The sequence below is a fragment of the Strix uralensis genome, chromosome 4 (assembly GCF_047716275.1).
Source record: "Strix uralensis isolate ZFMK-TIS-50842 chromosome 4, bStrUra1, whole genome shotgun sequence".
Classification (NCBI taxonomy): Eukaryota; Metazoa; Chordata; class Aves; order Strigiformes; family Strigidae; genus Strix; species Strix uralensis.
In genome coordinates, this window is record NC_133975.1 from 56,982,911 (window position 1) to 57,009,160 (window position 26,250).

The 26,250-nt window shown below is 39.4% G+C and overlaps 2 protein-coding genes across 2 annotated transcripts in view; both read right to left on the minus strand.

The window, feature by feature from the left end:
- The window catches only part of CENPE (centromere protein E), a 39,255-nt gene extending 22,188 nt beyond the window's left edge, over positions 1-17,067 (minus strand). The window contains exons 1-21 of the mRNA XM_074865103.1: positions 17,012-17,067; positions 16,467-16,558; positions 14,304-14,393; positions 14,107-14,225; positions 12,926-13,045; positions 11,899-11,980; positions 11,632-11,699; positions 11,484-11,555; positions 9,835-9,886; positions 8,936-9,023; positions 8,620-8,746; positions 7,827-7,946; positions 6,357-6,515; positions 5,866-6,001; positions 4,482-4,576; positions 4,109-4,165; positions 3,861-4,028; positions 1,650-1,724; positions 1,274-1,396; positions 815-949; positions 15-192 (exon numbers count right to left, since the gene is read on the minus strand). Of these exons, the coding sequence (XP_074721204.1) occupies positions 15-192; positions 815-949; positions 1,274-1,396; positions 1,650-1,724; positions 3,861-4,028; positions 4,109-4,165; positions 4,482-4,576; positions 5,866-6,001; positions 6,357-6,515; positions 7,827-7,946; positions 8,620-8,746; positions 8,936-9,023; positions 9,835-9,886; positions 11,484-11,555; positions 11,632-11,699; positions 11,899-11,980; positions 12,926-13,045; positions 14,107-14,225; positions 14,304-14,393; positions 16,467-16,558; positions 17,012-17,067 (2,212 nt within the window). The remainder of the gene's footprint in view (positions 1-14; positions 193-814; positions 950-1,273; positions 1,397-1,649; positions 1,725-3,860; positions 4,029-4,108; positions 4,166-4,481; positions 4,577-5,865; positions 6,002-6,356; positions 6,516-7,826; positions 7,947-8,619; positions 8,747-8,935; positions 9,024-9,834; positions 9,887-11,483; positions 11,556-11,631; positions 11,700-11,898; positions 11,981-12,925; positions 13,046-14,106; positions 14,226-14,303; positions 14,394-16,466; positions 16,559-17,011) is intronic.
- Positions 17,068-17,818: 751 nt separating this feature from the next.
- LOC141942002 (radial spoke head protein 6 homolog A-like) lies at positions 17,819-25,518 on the minus strand. The gene is made up of 6 exons (XM_074864942.1): positions 24,779-25,518; positions 24,046-24,277; positions 21,664-22,419; positions 20,561-20,699; positions 19,612-19,729; positions 17,819-18,089 (listed from the first exon to the last, which is right to left on the minus strand). Exons 1-6 carry the CDS (start codon positions 25,516-25,518, stop codon positions 17,849-17,851), a joined length of 2,226 nt encoding a protein of 741 aa, XP_074721043.1. The 3' UTR covers positions 17,819-17,848.
- Positions 25,519-26,250: the final 732 nt, after the last annotated feature.

Sequence of the window (26,250 nt, forward strand, 5' to 3'; positions counted from 1 at the left end):
ACCTGAAACAGTACCTTTTGGAACTTTACCATCCATCAGTGAAATTAGCCTTGTGTTTTCTTGAAATACAGACTGCAACTCTTTCTGCAAGTCAGCTTGCATTTTCTTGTAACTGGCTTTTCCTGCTTCTATTTGGCTTTGATAGAGTTGAACATCCTTTTGCATTTGCTTGCAATTATTTAAGAGTTCATTCTTCAGGAAAACAAAACAACATGCAATTCACACACAAAATTCTACTTGCTTAACATTTAAATGTTGCATCTGTCACATTTCCTGTGGTCACTCTGAACAAACTTTGACCTTGTTAAATATGTCAGTATAAGCCACACTAGCAACTGCATTCCTGTCAGTCCTATAACAAACCAAACCTTACCTAACAGGTCAGGGCCATAACTGCTTCTACTATTTTGTATTTACTCCTTCAAATCTCCAAGTAAGCTCCGTCCCATTTCTGAGTTCTCATCTCTTATTCCCTTTTGTTCTCTAGTAAAATTAGGTTTTGAGTCTTATGTCCTAATAACTCCCTAAAGATCATTCATTTGCTCTCTCTCTCTCTACTGGCCTTAAATCTTAGACTTAAAACTAACAACCCACTCCCATGGAAGCAGCCTCTATTTTCTTTTTATCTTTCTCCTGAAGACCCATTTTCCATGAATTCCATAATAAAAGTGTTACTTGGAGCATGAGTCATTAGGTTTCTCCATATACTCCACCACATCTTGTCTTTATCAATTGCCTCCTTCACTAGTCTGGGAGCAGATAGGCCCTTAACATCATTTTGTACAGCTATAAAGGCAGTTTAACAAGTACTTGCCATCTTCTCCTTCAGCTCCAAATTTTCAGTTCTGAGAAAAGCAGATTCTTTTTTGGCATCCAAGGCTATGGTTTCACTGTCTAAAAGGGATTTATTCAGCTGCTGAATTTCCTCTATTAGTTTATCAGAATCTCCCTGAAAAAAGGGCAGATAAATAGTCAAAAAAGCCCCAAGATATCTAGCAATAATAAAGCAAATACATTCATTATAATGTCATTAAAATGTAAACACAGGCTCAGAAAACTTGGGTCAGTTTACTCTAAAAGGAACAGTAGTAGGCTTGTTTGAGAGATGGGATGAAGAGCAGCATTTCCAATGACTTTCCTTCACCAGAGTACTGCTGTAGGATAATGTAGTAATTAGCATTTTAAGTTTTGTAAAACAAGTTTCCTAAATACCTAAATTTATCTCCAACAAAACCAAAACCATCTCTTAACCCAGCAGAAAACTCAAGTTTACCACTGAAAATGATGTGTCCTTTTTTTCCACTCCTGCTTTCTGCAATTCTTCCACGCAATTCTGTAATATCTTTATTTTATTCTCTTTCTCCTTCAGCTGTTCCAATTTGGAGTTTATTTCTGCCTAAAAGTTGGAGATAAAAAAAAGGAAGAAAATTCTATTGCCCAGCTGGGTTTCCAGGTAATAATTAAACAAAAGCCTGCTTTGCACATAGTAAGTGTTCATGGGTTTTAGACATACCCTCCTTATAGCTGATAAGACTAACCAGAACCCAATGATGTCTAGGTCGTCCTCAGCAGATACAGTATTTCAAGATAAACAAACCAAGCACATTTCCTACAAGTCTTATTGAATGTAAATTTACGAACAGGCTCACCTCAAGTTCCTCATTGTACACTTCAGCATTTGAAACTAGACTCTTTAAGTTGGTAATTTCATGCATTAGTTGTATCTGTGGAGCAAATTGAAGCAAAATTGCAGAGGATGTTAGAAAGCACCCACACCAATAGTTTTAGTTGCCAACACCATGAAAATAAGCAAGGTCTATCTTTTCTTTTCTATTAGTGGGCAAATCATACACACACACGCATATCTAAACAGCTAAAGCAAGTTACTACATATTCTTTCAAATGGATAGATGAGATGCAAAGCTCTGTTTTAGCTTCCCAGTAATTAGAAAGGATGCAAGTACAATTTAATCTGCAACAGCTCGAGAAGCAAGAGCAACATGATCAAAGCAATTAATGCAGAAATTTTACAGATATGACACTTCAAATTCTAGACATGTTAAGCACTTTCTTATGACACAGTGCAGATACTTATAAGAAGGTGTCAAAATTGAGGTGAAGCAAGACATGAATTCATTCAGTGGCATCCTCTGAAAGGTGGCACAAGTAGAAGACTGGATAGAAAAGCACTTGTAAAACTGAAGAACTTTTCTTTTGGTCTTTGTCAGAAAAGCTTTACAATAAGCACTCGTCTACAATTACTTCTGTATAGTCACAAGTGTAGGTAAGGAAAAAGTCCAATCTAACATCAGTGAAAAGCTCTAAAACAAGCACTCTGAGTATTTCTATAGTTAGGAGTATAGTGAGAAGAAAACCCAATCTGTAATCTTAAAATCAGGGCATGGTTGTAGAAGATGAGATACAATACTACTGTCTGAAGTAATTTAATGTCATTATTCAGAATAATAGAGTTTAGCTGTATTTATTTGTGGTGGTTTAAATTACTAAATACATTAGTTGAAATCCATTAAAGTGTTACCTTTCAGTATTGCTGTAATTAATCTGCTACATGGGTATCAACAAATGCTTATGTTTTATGGACTGACTTCAGATAACATATCTGAAAACATGAATCATTCAAAAAGCAATTCTTGTAATAGAAACTAGAACATTGCATCTGTTATTAGATACACAAGCTTTGCAGGGAAAACTAAGTATTTGCTAAATGTTGGCTGATAAGAAAGATAGCACAATTAGTCTAACATACAAAGAGTCTTCTAAAAAGAATCTTAAATACAAGCTAAATCATAATCTATTATGGATCCATTTTGTTTAAGATCCATAGACGTTTGCAGGGAACACAGTGGAAATGAGAGATGATCTTGTTAAATTGTAACCTGAAACAACAATGCAAAAGGATGTAACTTCAGCTTCAACCCTACTTTCATGGTGAGAAGATTTTAAACAGACTAGCATGTACAAATAATCTGCAGAGAAGGTATCAGGAAAGAAGTGGAATAATAAATATATCCATGTCTTAATACCTCAAGTTGTTGGTTTTGGGTTTTTTTTGGTTGGTTTTGTTTTTTGTTTGTTTGGGGTTTTTTTGTTGTTTGGTTTGTTTTTTGCACCATGACTTACTTCACAGTCTAGTCCCTGCACAGCTAGAACCTAATACAAGTAATATATATTTTAGGTTACAGAATCAAGAGCACAAAACATTTGGACAAACAAGGTACATCTCCACTAATAGCACAAGGAGGTTAAGTCAGCATTTCCTATATCATAAGTTATCTAGTAGTAGGTTTACCTTTTCTGACTTCCTGGCACAAAATACAATGGTTCAATTTTCCACAGACAATACTATTCACACTATTTTTTTAAAATATTTTATCATCAGGTTTAATATGCTAACAGTTAACACTCACATAGTGCAATGGATTACCAAAACGCAGAGCTATTTTGAATTGTAAACCAAGATGTTTTGCACAAGAAATATCTGAAATATGGTTTAGCAACCGTACTTTAACTTCAAAACAGTTCTGAAATGTATTTACGCAGCAAAAAACTGTCTCTTGCAGAAATCTAGAGTGAAATTCAGATAATGCATAGTATATGGATACATCTACACACAAATATATGTTTAACTAGATTTCAGTATGCAACTCCCCAAAAATTTAAGTCTGAATTTCACACTCTGAATAAATCCAGTTTAAATGCTGGGTTCATTCATTCTGTTACTGAATGTAGCTTATAACACCATCTGTTTGTGGATCAACATCCAAGTATATGTACACCGAATAAACTCTAGAAAACATTTGAGCATACAGAATTCTTGTCTCTATTTCAATGCACCTTACCTCATGATCTTTTTGTGTTTGTTTTTCCAGTGCTTCAAATTCATCCATTTCTATTTTTTCCTTCAGTTTCTCCTTCATCTCATTTATTTCTAATTTCAACTGCTCATTTTCTAATACTAGGTTATTAAAGTTAGCTTGCAGGACGTTGATCTCATTTACAGCAATATCCTGAAGAGGCAGCACAAGAAACTTTAGAAGCTGTTGTCACAATGTCAGTCTTATTTCTAGACAATACACAACAAACTTACCTTTTCTTGTGCTAACACTTCACAGAGTTGCACAGATTCTTCAAAGTCTCTCTGAGTCTAGAAAAAGAATTGCTTCCAGTTAACTGATCTACAAGATCAAGCAGGTTTAGTACTATATTCCTTGTTGCTTGCCTTTTCATGGCTAGTCCTGTTTCAATACCAATGCTTACTGGATCATTTGCCACAAAACCATAGAATCATAGAAGCATCCTACAACTTCAGAGATGATCAAGAGGCTTTCTAGCCAGTTATAATAATTCTTCAGACGTATAGAAGAATATTGGTGTTCTACAGAAGATTAAGGCTTATCTTACTGAGAAGCATGTAATATATATGCACTGTATTAGATAATCAAAATAGATTATGATGTTACCCAATTCATGTTAGGTCCAGCAATCCATTCTGCATCCACAATTTGATCAGGAACCATCAGACATTGGTTGTCATGTTCAGAATTCTCTAACATAGCTAAAAAAAGAGGTATTAAAAAATACAGAGTAGCAGTAGATTTTAAACTGGGCATGAAGAATTATTTTCTTAAAGTTTTGTCGCCTTGGAAACATTAATTCAATGGCAAAGATGCAACACACCAAGTAGGACTTCTGAATCTCATGATCTCTTATGAAAGGGAACAATGCTGAAGTCCAGTCCCTGCACTTATACTGACCACCTTATCACAAGAAGTTAATGAATACTAACCAAATCCAGAATATATACTTAATTACAGACTAGGAAAATTGTTTAAGTGTCAAGGAAAGAACCACTCAACAGTATCTTGCAAGATAAAAAAAAAAACACCACCACTCCCCATACAGAAAAAACCCTGACAATCCACACACAAGCAAAAAATCTTGACAGGACAGGTAATAGGGCTGTAAGATGCAATTCATCAACAGTACTGTCCAATTATTCTCGTCTTTTACTCTTTGTCCCTTGCTCTTCTAATAAGTCCTTGAATTTCTCTGTATCTCAATCTGATCTTTGAGTAATGACTTCTCTATTCCTGTTGAGGATTTTGGAATTTCACACACACCACCTTTTTTCCCCCCTCCTCCTTTTTTGGAGAGAACATGGTTAGGATGGATAGTCTGCGTTAACAAATAACTTCAGCTACTTTTACAAAAAGTTGGGGGGTTGGGGTATGCTGCATGGTAGAAGTATTTGCAGACCCTGCTTTTTACCTCACAGCTTTTACCTTTGGTTTTAACACAATTAAAAGCTCAATATCCAGACAAGGTGGGGAAAAAAGTAATTTCCTTGGAAAGTGTGCACAGGGGCATTTGGGTTTGTTTTGGATTTGTGGGGTTTTTTTGGTTTGTTTTCTTTTTCCTTTTACTTTGTGCTATCAGAGTCGACTTATACCCTTTAGGAAACTAAGTAATGCTTGCAAAGTTATCCAACAGGAATTTGCTACACACTATTTCACCTGGGATAGTAAGGCTCATGCTCCCACTTGTTAAATAAAATGAACCTTACTTCCAGCACAAGAACTATCAGTATTATTGTACTAAAACCACTTCCCTTCCAGGCAGCATTCTTTGCTGGCAAACAAACATAACTTCCTTATGAGCTACAGGTAACTCTTTCAAAAAACATGTTCATGGAACATAATTTGAATAGTATAGTGCCAACTAAATGTAGCTTTTGTATTATTAGCAAGTTAATTTGCTTTTTAACTTAGATTTAACAAAAAGGGATTATTTCTCATTCCAAAACTGCTTTGCAAAGTTTCCTTATTTTTTCCTGAAGATACTTACAATCCTCTGATAGTGACAAGGACATTTTCATTTTTTTTGTTTCTGTCAGCCTTGGTTTTTCAAAGTCTTCAAAATAGCTCACACTCGCCTGGTTTATTTTACCAGGAGCCCAAGTAACTCTTCTTCTTCTCTTGGCCTTTAAAAAAAAAGCATTTACAGAAAGAGTGGTAGAACCAAAGTACTAAGTAGAGAGTAGATGTTGCATTGGGCTAGTCCTATAATGTACCAGCAGGTAACTAGAACGTGATTTGCAGTTTCTTCAAAATTAAACTACAGCATAACGGTTTGAAAGCAAAAGTCTCTGCAGTCCATTCACTGCAAGGCAACACTTAGTTGATACTCACTCAGAACTTATTTTTACAGGGATAACTTTAGAAATAAGAAAAGTTATGTGAAAATTGCCTATCAAACTTACTCTTCAATGTCAATATAACCCTATGCATTTAATACTACCTTTTGCAAAGTATTTCAGATCTAGAACAGGTGCTTACTTTAGCATTCTGTTTTGAAGAAAAGGAGGCAGAAGTCACCAGCATTTCAGTTAAGTTTCGTATCCTATCTTCCTGTACTTTTTGAAGAGTATTTTTTTCTTCCAACAGCTGGGCCAGTTGGTCTTTTTCCATTGCGTGAATTTGAGTCTTCGAAGACACCTTCCATAAAAAGGATACTAATCAAACTGACATTTTAAGAGCACAAACTACTCCTACAGAAGATACACAATTACTAATATTTAAAGACAACTACACCATATTCTTTTAAGTCTCAAAGAGCTGTCTTTAAATTCTCAGTTTCATTGTTAAAGATTAATCTACACTTTACCAGTAGACTTAGTATTTAAAGGGGTCAAAACAATACAGCCTCAGATTTTTCTAAGGACAAAAAAAAGCATTCTTTCAAGCATAGCATAGCTTAACACGACCTTCCCATGGCATGCCAGAAGCCTGAAGCTCTTTGAGAACTATGATTTAATTGGCAAATAACAGCAAGCTACTCTAATGCACGTGGTCTCTTAAAATTTGAAGTACTGAAAATTTATTCAGCTGTAAAGCAACTGCATTACAGTAGCTAGTTTTCTGACAACTTGATCATAAGCTTACATACTTCAGAGTAATTTGAAGTTCACATGGGATTTTCCAACAAACTCTTCTGTACTTAAGTACTTTACTCACTACCTACTATCTCAGAATATAGCAAACACTTCCAGGTGCAAGTTTATACTGCAGATTAATGATCTTAAAGAGGTCAGTTAATTGTCCTTAAACTTCTCCTATGACTTATTTTTTATTTGCCAAAAAAAGCGTATTTTGATATTTTAATTCACCAATAGAGTATGTTTATAATTGTCATTTTCCTATGCTTTATCTTTTAGGATCTATGCTCAAACCAGATTTCCAAGATTACTCCTCAACTCTGTAGTTTTTTAGAGAAAGATGAACATGAGAGACTACACTGTCTGGTGGGAAGTTACTATTGTTTTCTAAATGTATCTTCTGCCTATACACAAGTTTTGCCAGTGATCTTACACAGTTGCAACTTCTTCTAACTCAAACTGAAGTTAATCATCAGTAAGGGAGAAAAACATGAATTAAGTTGGAATCTTTAATTGATATTCAATAACTTCTTATACTGAAATTAGTTATTCCTTTTGATCTGTGGCAATATTGAAGTGCTATAGGCATGATAAGTTTCTGTTCCTTAAACATGTTAACCTGCAGAAAGCAAGCAATTCAGTTAGTTGACCTCATTCAGTGTTAGCTTTCACACAGCTATGTTGACTATCATCAGTTGTTCTAAGCTTCACATCACCTTTTCAATTTTTATTCTCTCATTAGAAATGATAGATATCATTTTAAACATTTTGCCTACCCCTCCAAATTTAACTGGTTTTGATTTAAAACAGAATGTTTCCAAATAGCTATCAGTACTAAGGATAGTTTAATTTTAATAAGTTTATTACATACTTCCTCCAGCTGCTTTTTCAAATCCAGAATTTCTTTGCGGTATCTCTTCAGGAGGGCATCATCATCAAGTACTTCATTGACTTTCGGAGTGTTCTTCATTCTTTTGGCTGTATTGGCAAACTAGAAGAATATTTTCTCATGGGCAATAGCCAGAGAACAAATATATCAAAAGACATATTCCATGTAATATTTCCCAACAGAATTAAAGGGGCAGTTTATTTGATAAAGAGCAATGTATAATCAAGGACACAAATATTTACATTTGCTTATTTTTCATGTATTCTACACTTTGAAAAGGTAAGTTTTCTTTGCTTGATATTAATATCTAAGAAGCGAAGCCTAACATTTAAGCAAAAATATACCAAGTTATTTAATAAAAAGCTCAGAAGACCACTGAAAAGGAAGACAATCCTACCCAAAGAATACAGTTCATTAATAGTTCAATTACCCTCATTTCCTGTAGGACGGGTCTAACATCTTGTGTTAGAAAAGACTTATAGTTCTAACTGTGTTTGGAAAAGGCAAATGAGAAACCAGAGGCTATCTCCTGGATGCAAGGAGAGAGAAGAAGCTTTGTTCCAACTGCCAGAAAGCTCCTTAGACAACTTAGCACAAGATGACGACTGAGAAAAGATGTTGTGTACAAAACAAATATTTCAAGTTCCAAGTCCACAGAGGACCTTTAGAAGATTCAAGTGACTACAGATCCAGTAGATAACATATTCCACCCCTCCAACCTGTCTACAATGAAGCCTTGAGTCAGAATAATACTTGAAAATGTGAGAAGTTTTACCTGAAGAGTACTGAGCGTTTCATCAAAAGAAACAGGAGTAATTGTACAAATAATGACCGTCTTAGCATTTCCTCCAAGAGAGTTCTGCAGAATTCGAGTCAGCTTGCTGTCTCTGTAATTTATGAAGCTGATGAAAAAAAGAAAAAAATGAAGAAAATGATATATTTTTGTATTATACCCAGTAAATATATTTTCTAGAGGGAATAGGTTATTTGAAATAGCTACCTACATAAACCAGGATTATATATAAAGGATTTTAATTTCTTAGTTTATTAGTGACTTATCTTAAAACAGGTATACAAACACAAGTGCTTACCCAGAAGGGTCATCACAAAGTTTTTTAATAACTTGACCCAGAATGAACAAGCTCCGGTTTATATTGCAGCCTTCTTTCAGTCGGACACCTAGGTATCACCAGTAAATTATTTCATTATTTATTTTTAAAATATAAAATTAAGATACATTTTCAATCTGTCAAGTTTTTGTGCTATGTTATGTTCAGAGGGATTACCCAACAGTTAAATCTCAAGTGCCACAATGCACTGTGACCCATCAAGCAGTCAGTATCCAATCCTTTGTAATAGCCAAAATGCATTGAAATAAGATAGTAATCCATCACAAATAAACACTAATAATCTTTATGTAGCAAGAACTTTAAAGTTAAGAACATTTTGTTTCCTGTTTAAACTTTGCAAATGCCCATATTTACATGTGTAAGTATAACAAACCAGCCTTAGATACAACTTTTAAAGTTAGTTAATCCTTGTAAGGGAGAATATTAACTTGTATTCCTCCCAGATCACTTATTTTATGATAAAGGCATTTTTGTGCAGCTTCATGCTGTCATTGTTAATGATCAAGCTTCCTCTTAGCTAGAGACATCTATTCACTCTTCACCTTTACATGAGTCTCCACAAACTCCTAATGATTTCTTTACTACTGGTGAATCTTTACCGATTCATCTCCATTCTATTAGTGCATGACTGTTGCTGAACCTGCTATTCTAGAAAAGCCTTATTACTACCTAACTGCTTGCACTTTACATCATTTTCAGTACTTTCCTGAGTAGATCCTGCCCTACTAAAGGGAAAAGGGAGTATTCATAAATAATAAGTAACACAATAGCACATAGATCAAATAATTTCCTTTCTATTAGCCTCTCACAAGGGTTAATTAACAGAAGTGGTCATCAGGAGAGCCTCATTTAACACTCACCTTCAGATCCTGTTTGACTAGCTCTTTCACTGCCTGCCAGATCTACCAAGTTCTGCAAATTCATTAAAGTTTTCACAGGTTAGTTCTGAGGCAATTTAGTTTTAGATCCTCTTAATTTTAAACCTCTACTAAGAATTTCATAAAGTTACACTTAGAAAAAAAAAGCAAGAGGTCTGTCACTATTGGAAGTAATCCATAGCTACTACACACATACCAACCACTACTTTCAAGGTATATAAGGACATGGAATAAGTTTGTTATGAACTCTATTATACCACACTGAACAGTATTTCAAACTTGCAGTGAAATTTCCCCTACCTTCAGTAACAAAAAAAATAAGCAAAGTTTCTCAATACAGAAGTGTTAACTAGAGTCAACCCATAGGAAGCTTCATATAATCACAGACCATCTGGTCCAGTCTTTCATGGGAAAGAGCCTAGATGAGATTATCTAGCACCCTGTTCTGAATCAGCTGTATGTCTTTCCTTGCCTGTCATTGTGGGGATAAGGAAAGGAAGAAATTAAATACCAGAGAGAAAGTCTCACTCTGAATTTGGTTCAAAATCAAATAGAACTTTATAGCATCCCATAATGATTTGCCTGAGCAAGTAGCCCTCACTTCAGTTGACTTCTGTTTCAGAAGGGTAAAATCCTGCACTAGCTCCACCAAGCAGCAACAGACTAAAAAGGGCAAAAAATCCTCTGTCCCTCCCTGTTACTATGAAGTCAGTTGGAACAGAGAGACAGGGTGGAGGGTGGGTGGTGGTGTAAGAAAAGTATATCCCATAAGCTACGGTGAGAAAAAAAAGTGGGCAGTAGTTTATTCAGATACTGCATGAGCAGTGTTTACATTCAGATCCCAGAACTTTTTCACATGAAGCCAGAAGAAAAACAAAAATCTCTTTCCACAATGCATGTGATTGACTTAATGCTATTCACAATTCCGAGTATGCGTGCTCATCCAGATTTTAGCAAGCTCGAAGGCTTTCATATCGATTTCATTCTTCCAGTTGATTTGGATTCTTTTCTGAGAATCAAGGAAAGGCTGTATAGAGAAGGCTTCAGAAATCAACACACTCCCCTAGAGGTCAGCAATATGTTTCCCCCCAACTTAGTGTATTTCATATACTAGTAATCCACCAAAGAGATGCTAAGTGGGCTTACTTTTGAAAAAAAATAATCCTCCAGCCATTGCAGCTGTAGGTCACATGTTCTTTTAACAACTAAATTAGAGGATGAGAGAAGCCTTAAGGTTACCCACTTTACAAGTTATTTCACTGGGACTATCAGTGGTCAGAAACAATTGTAGAGGAAGCTGTGTTTAACAAAGTGCAACAGCACTCTTGACAATAGCCCCTTACACTCCTGGGAAGGGCATAATACTCGCCAATTCAGCATGAATTGTCTAGGAACTATTCCCATGTGGAAATTGCTTTTGGTGGGAAGATATCCTCTAGATAACATGCCAGGAGTCTCCCTCTATACTGATGATCAGAAACATGATTTCAGCTTAAGAAATGTCTGCTAGAAGTTAACAACAAAGCATGCTTGTAACATCATTATAAAGTAACATCATTCTCTCAAACAAGCGGTAACGGTGAATTCTCTACTTAAATGCCTGTTTAATAGCTTCTTGGAGTACAGCTTACCAAGTGGGATACCATCACTGCTCCATCACAGTTTGCATTTGCAGGGTCACTTCGTTCTCTGCTTTCAATGATCTAGAAGAAGATAGCACAATAAAGTTTTTGTCACTCTGAAAATAACACACCCCCCCCCAACAGTGAAAGTTTTTACCATTCTGAAGATGGTGTGAGAACGGCTGCTGTGTTCATTCATTTTTGTTTCCCCATAATGGCGATTTTCTGTGAAAAAGCAATATTAGAATACTTCTGTTTATATTCTGATAAACTGGAGATAACAGACAAAAGGTGCACTTTTAAAGTTACCTGAAAAAAATTGATTTCTGAATATAATCTCAAAGAGATACCCCATGATTCTAGATATACCCAGTTCATCAATGCTTTTCTAAGGTTATCAGCTGACATTGGTTAAACAACTTACTTTCTCCTTTTCTGATCCATTCCATAACTTGTTCTGGGGCAACCACCACCTCTTCAATCAGATCTTCTACATATGTATTCCTCTTCAGAACAAAAACAGTAATAAATTTTACTGAACTCTAAAATGCACTTCAATACATTAACATTACCAGCAATTATTATGGTATTTATTCCAGTTTGTTTCCTTCTTAAAAGGAAGCAACATCAGCTGAATGTCTTTTTACTCTGAACACAAGGAATGGAGAAAGTTTACACCTTTATCAGAACTGTAGTCTAAAGGCCCAAGAATCAAACAGATCTAGAAATTTTCCTCAAAATAAAACTGATAAGGGAAATATCCTTCTAGACATTTTCTGAGGGAATCCAGAAGAATATTTCTCAGTAAATGTTATAAGGCCATAATCATACAACTGATAAATCTCCCTTCTTCCCAAATGCCAAAAGCACTGAACATTTAGGGCATTGAAATAAAAAAAAACCCCACCACCAAAAAACAACCCACCAATTTTTATTATTTGCTACAAAACTTAATATAAAGAAACTGAAGATGGCATTAATATTATTTTTCCCTACTGATCATCTTACTGAATAGTTCTAGCCTGATGGCTGTTCTATGATTACAGAAGTGTATCAACTTTGTAGATGATACGAAGATAGTATTAAAGTAACTCTGTATATCTGTTGAAGACTTTTAAACGTTGAGCTAGAGGCTTAATACCACATTTGCAGAAGTTTTATTAGCTAGACAACTCCCAAGTATTCACTGTCAAAGTTAACCAAAATATACTACCCCAGAAAACATAAGGGATTGTCTACTTTTGCAATCATTTATAAAGATAAACCAGCACAGCAAGCCCAGCTTCACTGTTGTTATTCTATTATATCAAGTGTTCTTCTGCTAATTCTGAAGATAAGAATTACACTATTTGACACACAGACATTTTCAACTAGATGCCTCCGAAGGCTTTTTTAACTACTTCTTTTACTCCAAACAGATAAAATACTTACACTACATGACATCCACTTACATTAACATCCTCACGAATTCCCAGAGGTTTCTTTTTCCTGATATCACAAAGCAAATCTGTAATGGTTTCATTGTAGATTTCCATGTAAGAAACCCTTAGCAAAAATTCTCTGTCTGGAATCTAATGTTCAAAGAAAAGAAAAGAAAAAATAACAGACTAACCAATTAACACCTTTTAATGCAAGTATTCTTAACTCAAAGGTATATCATTCCACAGATTTCTCTCCCCCTCATTCTCTTTGCACTTCAGCATCCACCCGTATAGAATTATTTTTCTTCTATCCTACCTCTTTCGAGCTGTATTAATGGTATATCACTTTTAGTAGGTTATAAAAGATAACTGCCCTACAGAAGTGTGACAATAGTTGTCCTACTTAAATGCCCTTGCCATATCCAATTTCCTCCTGCTTAGGCTCTTTCCTCTATGTGTACCTGGTCTTCTCTCTCTGCTTGCTTAGATTTACTTTGCTGCTGCTGCTTCTTCCCCTGCCTCCCTGGCAGAGAGTACTGGGAAAAGGAAAGGCTGTGCAATTGACTCAAAGACTACAGCACCACAGGAAGTTTTCTTGGCTTTAGTTACTTTTATGGACACCCCTAAGGTACTCTGCACCTCCTCAAAGGAGCAGTGACCATTTCACGTAACTGATAACTGTTACCTGAAATTCTCATGGCAGAAGCAAGTGCTCTGCAGATGATGTTTTGGTAAGCACTGTTTTAACTTACACCTCCTCCTTACTTCCCATTAGCACTGACCAATTACCCTAAGATTCTTTTGAAAGCCTGAAATAAGTAAATTTAGCGTCATTCTTCCCACTTAAAGTCTTTAATATTGTTATTTTTTTCAGGTTTAAAAATAGCAAAACAAACACAAAGCTTCACATTACCTTATTTACCACATTAATGAGTGAGCATCTATTTATACTTGTAATCAATGTTTAGTATATTTGCAAGTTTAACAACCTCCCTCCATTTTGTTCTAACTTAGTTTTATTCCAACTAATAGTGTCATTATCTCTTCTTTAAACCGCTCATCTTTGCAAGGCTAGCAAAGCAATTGCAACATATGGTCCAATATAAATTTATTTCCTTCATAAGATCCTTGACAGTGAAAATTAACTTTTATGTAACAATCATAACTATTACTAGTCCTTTCAGTCACTTCAATTTAAAGAAATTGCTCACCTCACAAATAACTTTGAAAACATGTTGAATTGCCTTAGGGATAATGCCCACAGAATCTTCATTTCCCATCATTGTGTATGTCTTCCCTGAAGCAGTCTGTCCGTAAGCAAAAATTGTGCCTAGGAAGATGGTTAAATTTTACTACTTACTTATGAAATACATTACAAACAGGATTTAAACAGAGTTTTAAAACTTACCATTATAACCTTGCACAGCTGACTGTATAATTGGAACAGCTACACCTTCATATAACTGCTGAGTGTTGTCACTTGAGTGAAAGACACGATCTTAAAAAAAAAAGATAAAAGCATGTGAATCCATTGTATTGAAAGTCAAAACCAAGCTGTTATCTTAGTCAGTATTGCTGACTTCAAATCCAATAAATAGGCATCAGATTGTTTGTAGGATAATTCAAACAGAAAATGTAATTGTGACACTGTGGGAATACAATGGAAGATTGGTGAGGAGGATTGTAAACACCTTCAAGTGACTCACAGCTGGGGTGCTGAAGAACACATATATCTCACTAATTACTGTTTAGTTTTGTGTACTTGATGGGTAGAGTGTCTGTGTTTGGATAACATCGGCCTGTGAGAGACTCAGACACACTATCGAACATCCTTGAGATTCCTGCCCTGCTGTGGGAAAGATCAAAGCACAGTGGAAAAGTACAGCTGCAAAAATCCCTGATACATAGAGGTGAAAGCAGCAGGTTCAAGATCTTTTCTTGCTTTGCCTTGCCTCTTTCTGGGTAGCAAGGACCGAGCTCTGCAGTGCCTTCGTCGCCACTTCTGTGCCTCTACTTGGGTGCTGCTATGGAGATCCCCCGGGTCATGAGATACTGAGAATAAATTTGCTCTTTGCATTTCATCTGTGGTTTTGTGGTTGTTCCTGCGTCCTGCCTGTGCTGGCTCACACAGTCACTACCAATGCAGGTTTTTTAAAAAAAAGAAATATTAAACCCAAAACCAAGAAAGATACAACGGACAAGTCAAAAAACCCCCAAGAATGACAGATACAGTTAAATAGTCACCCCATTTAATCCTAAAAACAGTTATAGCTTGTTTATCTATGCAGATTGTAAGCCTAACAAGACAGGCTACTTGTTAAATGCCTAGCTTGGAGCATGCTTTTATTGAATCTATAATTTGGAAAAAAAATCTCTGTAGTGGCTACATTCAATTAACAAGCAGAGTGAATCAGTAGGAAGAGACTCAAAGCAAGGCAGTTAGTTATGAGGATCTAACATCCACACTAGGTGGAGGGAAGTTGCTACAAGTATACTTGAAATTGCTAATGTACAGGGACCTGTAAAGCAGGACATTTAGTTTTAATGTTAACCATCACTTGTGTTTTACTAGCTTTTATTTTTCCCATATTTTATTGCAATGTATGTAATTTCATCGATACTTTTTCCTAACTACCCTCTGTAGTCGTTACCCACTTGTAAGATGTTTTGAAACCTTTTAACTCCTTGCCTAGTAAAGATAAGACAGATCTTGGGCAGTCTGAACAACTCCCTGAGTACATCCCTAATAGCAGGAACCTAAAAACACGAGTGTCTAAGAAGATGCCAGTGTCAAGATAAGTGACTGGAAACTCGTCTAAACTAACCTCCTTGGAACAAACAGGAGCTGAAGGACGGATGAGGTAACTCTATGACCATATATGGCCATGAGAAACCTAAAGTTCACTAATGGACAGTGTGAGAACAGAGGGGAGAAGACCCCCACTCTATTTTTACTACGCATGCTCAGACTGTGTAAATGAATTCTGAGAAGCCATTAGCATTAGACTGCCTTTTCGAAGAAATCTGACGCATATGTATGCTTTTTGTGTATATTAGTCAGAATATTTGTTAGTTAGTGCAGCACTTGTGGTGGAACGATCCCCAGTGCTGCTCAGCGCTGCAAATAAAGAATACCTGCTTAACAGTTATACTCAATTCTGACTGTTGAGTGAAGCTCTTTGTTTCATAGGCACTCTTCCATTTTGCATTTGGGTTCCCGCACCACCTTCTCCCTAAATGCTCTAGACTAGCCCTACTCTAGTTCACTTGTAAGCAGAGTTCATACGAAAAAATCCAGCTCATGTGTTTCAAAACTGCTGTACAGTATGAACCAGAACAGAGAAAGCAATGTCCATCAAGAAGCTGACTTGAAAAGCATGTTCCTGTTACTGACTAAACCAGAAATCCTGTGTGCCCCAATGGTACTCTTTCAAAATTATGAAGTTGGAAAAAAGGTTCAAGGACATTGCAAAAAGCTAAGGTCATTAATGTTAGTTTGATACATTCAAGTAGTACAGTAATGATGGCCCATGTAAGCATCAAAATAAAATAATTGCTTTCATGCTCTTACCATAATTGAAGACTTTTGTACCATTCACCTCGGAAATAGTATTATTTTCACTTTTCCAGTGGAGTGACACTTTATCTTCTGGAGCGTTTTCTCTAAACGAAGACATATTCTGTTAACTTTATTAGGTTAGGACTCCTCTCCTATAACACGGGGCTACCCCCTCACCACAAGCATCCCTCTCCCCCCAGGGACTTCCCAGCCCCGTTTGCTCTGACTCCCTTCTTCCTCCTCTTTCGTTTATGTCCCCACCTTTCCCTCTTTGTAGGGTGGTAGCGGTGCTCCCGGGGGCCCAGCTGACGATGAGGGGGGGGCAGCTGAAGGAGTGTGTCCCAGCTGAATGTTGGGGGGGTGAGGGGTGTGTGTGTGTGTGTGTGGTGTATCCCAGCTATGGGGGGTGTGTCCCAGCTGAAGCGGGGTGTTGGAGATGGGGGGGGCTGCCAGCAACACCCAGGGCAGCTGAGGGACCCCAAGGGCGAGGGCAGCGCTGCTGCCTCCCCTCTGGCCGGGGCCTTGGGCGCGACCGTCCCGCCCGGCCGGAGCCTCACCTGGCGATGAGCGGCCGCACACGCACGCAGACTGTCACGGCTCCCTCCTCCGCCATCGCCAGGCACGGCCGCGCTCCCAGGCTCGCCCCTTTCCACCCGCCCGCACCCACAAGACCGCCGCAGGGGCCCAACCGCCACCGGAATTTGAACTTTTGCCGAGGCCGCTCCCTATTGGCCCGCGCGGGGCAGACGCCACGGCGGGGCGTACCACTGGCCAAGGGCGGACGGGGGGGGCAGGGAAAGCGCGGTGAGGGACAGACGGCGGAGCAGCCCCCCAGCCCTCCCGCCACACCCCCACGTCTGGCGAGAGTCCTGCGATGGTGCCGGCCGGGGCTGCGGCGCCGCGGAAGTGGGGGCCAGAGGGGGGCTCCGCGCTCACTGTGCGACCGGCCAGTAACTTAATAGGCTGTCTACTGACTTTAAATAGCATGCTTTCAGACATAAAAGTGACGTTATGTAATTAAGGTGGGTTTTTTTTGGTTTAAGTAACATTTATATAGGTATTGAAGTGCGGGTTAGGAAAACAACGTTTGGTGGACGGTAGTTAGTTCGTTTAAAGCAGTATTTTGGGAAACAGAAGCAGGCTAGGTTTGCCCACTCTTCGAAAAAAGGGCAACTTCAGTGTGTTGTTTTCAATGCAATGCAGTGTTCATGCCAGCCCGGGTGGGCCCAGGAGGCAGGGAAGGAGGGGAAGGTAGCTGCAAAGGAGAGCCCACAGAAATTCAAAAAAGGAGACGTGCTCCAATTGCATTTCTTTTAAGGTCAACTAATGAATAACTTATGAAAACAGTACTCATGTCTAAACTTTTAAGATGAAAATATGTTTTCCCCTATATTTTAATCATCTTCCTCCTCTTCATCCTCCTCAACATCTTCCTCATCTTCCTCTTCCTCCGCTGCAGCTAAGGCTGCTTCCTTCGCAGCCTTGAAAGCCAGTTCCTCTTCCAGAGTGGGGTCTCTTGTCTCAGTGATTTCTGGCTCGCTGGGGTATTCTGCTTGCACTGGTGGAGGCAGTGCGGGAGTGTGGTTCTCTGGACTGTATTTGTGACCCCAGCCAAAGTAGATGTTATCAAATTTCCTGAGAAAAAAAAGTGAAAGGTCACACGTTCTCCCTGTGTCAAAACATCAGTGGAGATATTGTCAGGCTACCTTACTCTGCTGTGCAAGAAGTCACTGTGGTGCAGATATCCTATAACAGAAGTATTTAAAAGACAGCACCTCTTTTTAACTGCTGTAACTGTTGATTAAGATGTCTTCCACTTAAAAAGACGCCAAGTGCTAAAATGATGAAGGCTGTACTCTGTCACTGCACTATACTGCAGTACGACTCCAACTTCCCATTGGTAACAGCACCATTTTGACAACTCCAGCGCCCATTTAAAAGCATAAAGAGGTAATGACTGTACCATGTGCAGTGAAAACAAACAAAAGTTAGAACCACAGAATGTAGCTGTTTTTGTAAAAAGTACCACAGACTCAAGAAAATAGGTTTTAAATAAAGGACGGTGCCCAAGTACTAACTGGACATTTACATCCATTAACTTTATAGTAGCCTCTCCAATGATGATTCATTTCACAGAACCACAGAATCATCCAGGTTGGAAAAGACCTTGAAGATCATCCAGTCCAACCATTAACCTAACACTCACAGTTCCCAACTACACCATATCCCTCAGCGCTATGTCAGCCCGACTCTTAAACACCTCCAGGGATGGGGACTCCACCACCTCCCTGGGCAGCCTATTCCAACGCCTAACAACCCGTTCTGTAAAGAAATGCTTCCTAATATCCAGTCTAAACCTTCCCTGGCGCAACTTGAGGCCATTCCCTCTTGTCCTGTTGCTTGTTACTTGGTTAAAGAGACTCATCCCCAGCTCTCTGCAACCTCCTTTCAGGTAGTTGTAGAGGGCGATGAGGTCTCCCCTCAGCCTCCTCTTCTCCAGACTAAACAACCCCAGTTCCCTCAGCCGCTCCTCATACGACATGTGCTCCAGACCCTTCACCAGCTTCATTGCCCTTCTCTGGACACGCTCGAGTAATTCAATGTCCTTTTTGTAGTGAGGGGCCCAAAACTGAACACAGTCATCGAGGTGTGGCCTCACCAGTGCCGAGTACAGGGGTAAGATCACCTCCCTGTCCCTGCTGGCCACGCTATTTCTGATACACCAGGACACCATTGGCCTTCTTGGCCACCTGGGCACACTGCTGGCTCATGTTTAGCCGGCTGTCAATCAACACCCCCAGGTCCTTCTCTGACTGGCAGGTCTCCAGCCACTCCTCCCCAAGCCTGTAGCGCTGCTGGGGGTTGTTGTGGCCCAAGTGCAACACCCGGCATTTGGCCTTATTGAAACTCCTACAGTTGGCCTTAGCCCATCGCTCCAGCCTGTCCAGGTCTCTCTGCAGAGCCTCCCTACCCTCATTTCAGTCTTAAACACGTACTTACTGTTGCTGTGCACATTTAAGTGGCCTTCTCCATCAGTCTCTGGAATAGTTAGAATTCAGTCAATGAATTAATAATAAAGCAACTTTGACTTCATTAGACAGGTATCCGTGTTTAGCATGTACAGTCTGTGTTGTAACCATGTCAACTAGCTACTCACTTGCCAGATGCAAAGGCATATGCTCCAGGCCATCGGTTAGACTGGAGGACTGCAACAGCGTGTTGTGGGATCAGGTTTGTAGAAGGCTGAGCTGTCCAGGCAGGGATGTTTTGAATTCCTGGAGGCAGCCAAACACACAGAGTCTATGAATAAATTGTCTTATGAGCCTCTACAAAATATTTAAGACTGAGCTGCAAGGCTTTTGCAGAATTCAAGCAATGGTTATATTAAGTTGCATGATAGAAGAGTTAGAAGTCATAAACAATAAATGTAGGTGCTGTGTTCAAACAGGTGGTTTGGATGTACAGGTAGGTAGTACAGGAATGCTAACAGAGCCGTGTACAGAAAAGATCATGCTCCTAAAATTCAGTAGTATTCACTGCTGTTTCTTTTGTCAAGGACTTTTCATCACTTATGGATAAATTATATAGTTATATTTCACCTTGATCAAAGAATGGAGAGTAGGAAAATAATTTACTATTGATGTAATCTAATATTCAGGTTCTCATATTCCCATGATTTGCTGCAGTAATATGCTACAGGATCTAAATTCTTATTTGTGTATCTATGCATATGCATCCATATATATATTTATTTACACGTGCACACACACTTCTTTTTTGCCTAAAAAGATGATGGAAAAATAGCTGAATGTATTTAATGTAGTGAGCTGTCTTGAACTTGCAGTAGCCTGACAAGCCTGGGGAGTTTTTTCCCTTTTATTCTCAACAAGACTGATAACTAGCAAATCCAATTATTTCAGTTTTAATGTCAATACTGTTAACCATTTTGCTTTTGATGAATTTTGTAAAAGAATGTGTTTACCCTACAGGGGCAAACAATATTGCTCCATGAAGCGTCAGAGTCCTATAACTTCAAATATTTACTACCTAAATGCCAAGATTCCTAGTGGCTCTCTATCAAAAACTTCATATTCCATGAAGAATACCTTCATCTTCAGAGAGTGGAGTGAGAAGAGGTGGTCCTGTTTCTTGCTGTAGTTCATCTGGCTCCTCTGATTTCTCCTCCTCTTCTTCTTCTTCTTCTTCCTCTGATTTTTGAAAGGGATTAAACCAAACGCAGCGACCCTATAATTGATATGGAAAAATAATAAATACATGTAACAATCACTAAAAGAATGCGAGCCAGCTAAAACAATTGGCCCAGGCACACGCACACACAGTTAAGGGAGGAGGGGAAGAAAAGAAAAATATATATTCCACAATTGGTATATTGCTAGTAGAATTGTATCCTTTTGGCAGAGTGTTCCCTATGTCCCTCATCCCTCCCTCATTCCTGGTTACTATTTCAGAATAACCTTATACCTCTGTCATCAGCTTTTTCTTATTTTGTAGTCTTCAGTTCCTTGCCAGTTTGGTTTATATCCTTGCTAGATTACACAGAATCACAGAATCATCTAGGTGGGAAAAGACCTTGAAGATCATCTAGTCCAACCATTGAATTGGTTGACTGGCCAGAAAGTCATCCAGTAATTATCATCAAATTAGTAATACCTCTTTCCAGCACTGGCCTGGTATCACAAGCTTTTAAGCTTTTTCATTTGCATGTTTCACAGCAGAAAGTAAGCAACAAAAAACAAACCAGAAGAAAAAAATCAAAGAAGTTCCCTTTAGCATGCAATCATAAGTTATCTCCATGTTAGCATCCTACCCAAGAAAATAGAATTTAAAACATTTTTGTCAAGTAAGGATTTCAAAAGAGAAAACTTAATATAGAAGATTACCAGAAATTATTGTTATTTATCAAGGCCTAACTCTATACTTTTACCTAAAGATAGGTTTCGATCTCAAGAACACACCACTGAAAAAAGTACTAAACCTATAAGGTTCCTAAATATATATATATAAAAATATATGCTATATGTAAATATGTGCAACATATTTATTTCTGTAGAAGAATATTTCAGTCCAATACCATTTCTGGTGAATAGTTCAAATGTGCAGGTGAGGAGTATAATTTACATTTGGAAACCCTAAGAATACTACAGTGTGAATGGTATCCAAGGTCAGTGTGAGCTACGCCAGAACATACCTGCTTTAGAATACTCTGTACATTGTGTACCCATGTGGAGAGAGAATCCACCATCTCAGCCACAGAAAGAGGCTGAAAATCAGGGTTTTCTTCACATGTATCTCTTCCTCCTCCCCCCTCCTCCTCTTCGTCTCCTTCCTCCTCTGCAAACTGGTAAAATCCAATGGGAGAGACCTGGGTTCCTGCTGAGATCCGAGCTATCTGTGCACGCAGGTAATTGGCCTCATTTCCAGGGAAAGGAGGAAAGCTCACAACAGGAGCATCCAGCCTACCAGTGAAGAACTTCTTGATTTTCCTGGCACAGACAATCTGGGCTGGTGTCACTGGAGGCAACTTCACCCAGGGTTTGCCTGGCTCATTACAAACAAAGTAGACATATTTATTAGCCCCAGTCCCATTTTCTTCTTCTGGGATGACAGGCGGGGGCTTATAGGTGGACTTTGGTGGTTCGTCTTCTTTTTCTTTCTCCTCATCTTTGTCTTCGACCTCATCCATCCCTTTCCCTCCTTCCTCAATAACTTCTTCCTCTTCTGTTTCCTCTTCCTCTTCCCCCTCATGGTACTGTACTTCAGCTATAATGTAGTTCATCTCCAGGCCCAAAATTTTGCCCCAGAAGCGACAGGTCTGGATTGGCTGAACACTAATTAGTTTTTTAAGGGCAAGGAATATGTGATAGGATTCATCTTTGCTCAAGCCAATTCCAGCCTGTTCAAAATAAAAGGCTGTTTCCATCACATTAGGTAGAGGGGTCTCTCCCTGGGAAGGAAGATCCAGAGTTAGAGCTGAAGAGCAGTATAATTATCTGTTTGAAAAATTAAACATGTTAACCACAGAATGTTTTACTTCACTTTTCTGTAGTGCCACTCATTCTCTCGAAGTGCTTTGCAGACATTCATTCACTACCTCTTCCACTATCATTTAGAAAAACTAAAAATGACATTTTAAGGCTAAAGAGGAGAACACAGGTGAACTGCAGCTTTTAGAATACAGGATTTCAAAGTTCAAACTCCTAATTACTGCAAAATAAAGAAAGTCAGAATTCTTACACAGGATCTACAAAGGACTTCAGTGCTAGGGCATGTCAGCTATGTAAGAGGCCTTGATGCCTGCAAACAGTGTCACTGCGTTTCCTTGTGTTTGCGGCAGATGCATTTGGGAAAAATGTAATACATATTTTATATATTTAGACACCTGACCAGCAATATTTCTCCGGACTGAATGTTCTTCTGAAAACCTTGGTATAAAGCTCCCTGCATTTTTTAAAATACTGGCCCCTGCTTTTACTGAAGTCCATAATAAGACTCCATCTGGCTTCAGTGGAAGCAGAACTAGACCAATAATGAAGATTTCATCAAGTATTTGCATTTGCTTTATCACCCTTGCATTTCATGGGGGTAGGTGACTATATCACACAGGTATTAAAATATTAGATATTAGAAGTTGTACATGGCAGGGTAGGGAATTTGGAAGAAGTAGTGATAGTTTCATATGGAATTTCTTTGGGCCTTCCAGGTTTCTTATATGAAAGCAAGATAAACAGGAGTATGAAAAATTCAAAATTCCTTTCTGAAATACCCTACTTTTTTCCATTTTTACCATTGTATACTGTTACTGTAAAATAAGTAATAGGCTATGGAAAAAGATAAAAGACTAGCTCTTCTGTTAGTACTTTTATTCTGCAATGGCAATTAGTTTTGAATATATACTGGTAACTTCATATGAAAATCAACATCTTGTTAATTAGTTTCCCTTGTTATTATAAGAATTCTCCTAATTTTTCATTGGGTACAAATGCTTCTGAAGCTGCTGAAAACTGAAAAATCGTGTTTTAAGAAGTGGCTTTTCAATTCTAGTAGTTCTTCATTATAACCATTTTTTTTTTTAGTTGGAGAAAGACAGACTGGAACCATATCTGGAGCTGGAAGGATCACAAAATTCTCCATTCTCTATTTTACAGTTGTAGCTATGCACAATATTCTGGAACTGGTGTCCAGAATTATGGTCACTTTAGGTAAAGTAATGTCACTTTTAGATAAAGAAAAGAAATTTGGATATGATATTCCATGCTGAACTGGCATATGGGAGACATTGCAAACTTTACTTTCTGTTGATCATCTCTAGAACATCTAGGATTTTAAAGGCTCAGGATATTAGATTTACTACAGAAAAAAATCCCAACTAAGTAACCAGATGGGGTTTTTTCTTCACAACTAGATATGGGACCAACTTAACTATGAAGAGGGTACATAGTACTTATATGATCATGAGAAGCAATACTACAAAGCAGACCACAACTTCCTCCCTTCCTCCTTTCCCTTCCCGCCATCCTCCCACCCATTCCCTGGTATATACGATATCTATTTTTCCCTGATAATAACTCACTATCTCTTCTTCTAGTTCTTCATCTCCTTCTCCATTAGCCGTGAGGAACAAAGCTTTACGCTTTTCTGCAGCTTCAAATGTTGGCAGAATCTCATGTTCATCTCGAAGAGTGTCCATTTTTTTCTGAAACTGAGCCCACTTCACATCCTTGCTGATATTCTCAATTATGTCTACTGCATTTGTGGGCTGTTCATCCAGGATCTTTGTAAGCATACTAGCAAGATGATCATATCTGTCATATAAATGTAAATATTATTGACCTACTATACAAAAGACTTAGAATATTATGTTTTTAATATCAAAGCTAATCACCTAGAGCTTTGGAGAAATTGTTGGAATAATTAGATGAAAGGGGATCATGGAGCATTATGGGAAATTAGTCTGGAAACTAGCTTGATTCTAATATACTTAGGAGTAGTCCCATCTTCCATTTTTGGTATATACTGCACCTGCCTCAAGAGCTGAAGCTGAATTTAAACTTGCTCTTAATCAAATCCATTTCCTTTTGAACTCTATCATTTCCCTTCGGAATTTTGATTCTGAAAGATGTTGGACACACTCAAGTATCACATAGCAATGAACTACTGCATTTATAACATATTCTCCCAATCTATATATATCCCCCTGGTATCCCTCCCTTTCTTAACATAACCCTTTGCCCTTTTACCAACACTACTTTTCTTTCCACTCATAGTTCCTACCCCTTTCAGTTGTGTCCCTTTATCAGACTTACAAGTTCAGGCCAGATGTTGTGCTGCTCTTCAGTAAATAGGCTTTTGCATTCTGAATTGCCAGCGTTCGGGATTTGGGATCGGGTATCTGATCGTCGTATGGACTGTATCCTGACTGATACAGACCATACCCGGGTTCATGTGGCTGATAGGGGCCACGCCTACATTCATCGGCTTGATAGGGATCGTCTCCTGCTACGTGTGTCTGATAGGCAGGTTTTGGTTCCTGTGTTTGGTAAGGGTCTAATCCCAGTGCATATGACTGATACATGCTTTGCCTTGCCTCCGGTGCCTGATCAGAGTCTTGTGGCAGCACGTCTCTCTGGCTGATGCTTATTTCTGGCACCTGTAGCTTGGGAGAGGCTTGTTCTGCTCCCCGCGGATCAGAGAGGTGTTGAAATGGGCTCTGCCATTGGTACGGTGCTTCTCCCGGTGCACGGGTCTGGCCGACGCTTCCTCTTCGGTCTTGTAACTGGGAGGGGTCTTGGTCAGGTTCTTGGGGCTGACTCCCTCGCCTTACCCCCCGGTACCGATAGGAAGCTGGTGCCGGTTCCGACTGCTGAGGCTGACGAGGCTCTCGTTCAGGCTCAAAGCCCTCAAAAGGCGGCTGCCCGGGGCCCCACTGAGGCGGCTCGGGCCGGTCGGGGCTGTCTGCGCGCCGCAAGTGCTCCCCGAGGTCTCGCTCCTGCCCTTCCCCCCGCAGAACAGCCTGGGGCGGGGGCTCCCCGGGAGGCTCGGCCATGGGCCGGGGTCACCAAGCTGCCCCTCAGCCGCCCTCGCTTTACCGCGCCGCCGAGGTACAGCGGCCGCCGTTGCTGGGGACGCGCGGCGGGGCGGCGCCGGAAGGGGTGGGCCCGCGGCGGGTCTGCTGGCGGGGCTCGGCACGATCACCGCTTGTCTCCGGCTCCTGGCGCGCCAGCCCTGCCCGCTGCAGCCAGGGCCGTTGAGGGAGCTGCGGCCGTTAGAGCCCCGGGTGCCGCCCGCTGAGGAGCAGCGGCTGGTTGGGACAAGGGCCCGGTTCCTGAGGGGGCCGCCGTCCTTGTCCGGCTTCTTGAGCGCCAGGTGGGGGCCCTGTCCCTGAGGGGGCTCCTGCTGGGCTCGCCGTCCCCAGCCCAGCAGCGTTGCAGCGTTTGCTAGGTGGGAAACCTCAGCAAGCTGCCGGAGCTACCGCTGCTTTTTCTAGAGCGGTTTTCAAGTTCGACTTGTTTCTTTTCATTGTGACCCACAAAACATGAAGTGCTGTTAGTACTCTGTCTTGAACGTTTGTGGTACAAGAATCTTTCAGATCTCAGCTGAGAGCAGAAGTGTAGATCTACAAAAGCTTAATTTTGATTTAAAAAGAATTGAGTGGGATTCACTTGTTTTCATCGCTTTCATTGTGTGCGGTAGAAAATGCAGTTTAACCTTCTGCATTTTAGTGATGCTATATCATGCTGTTGCTGTAAAACACAATGTTTTGTAGGAGGAGAAAAAT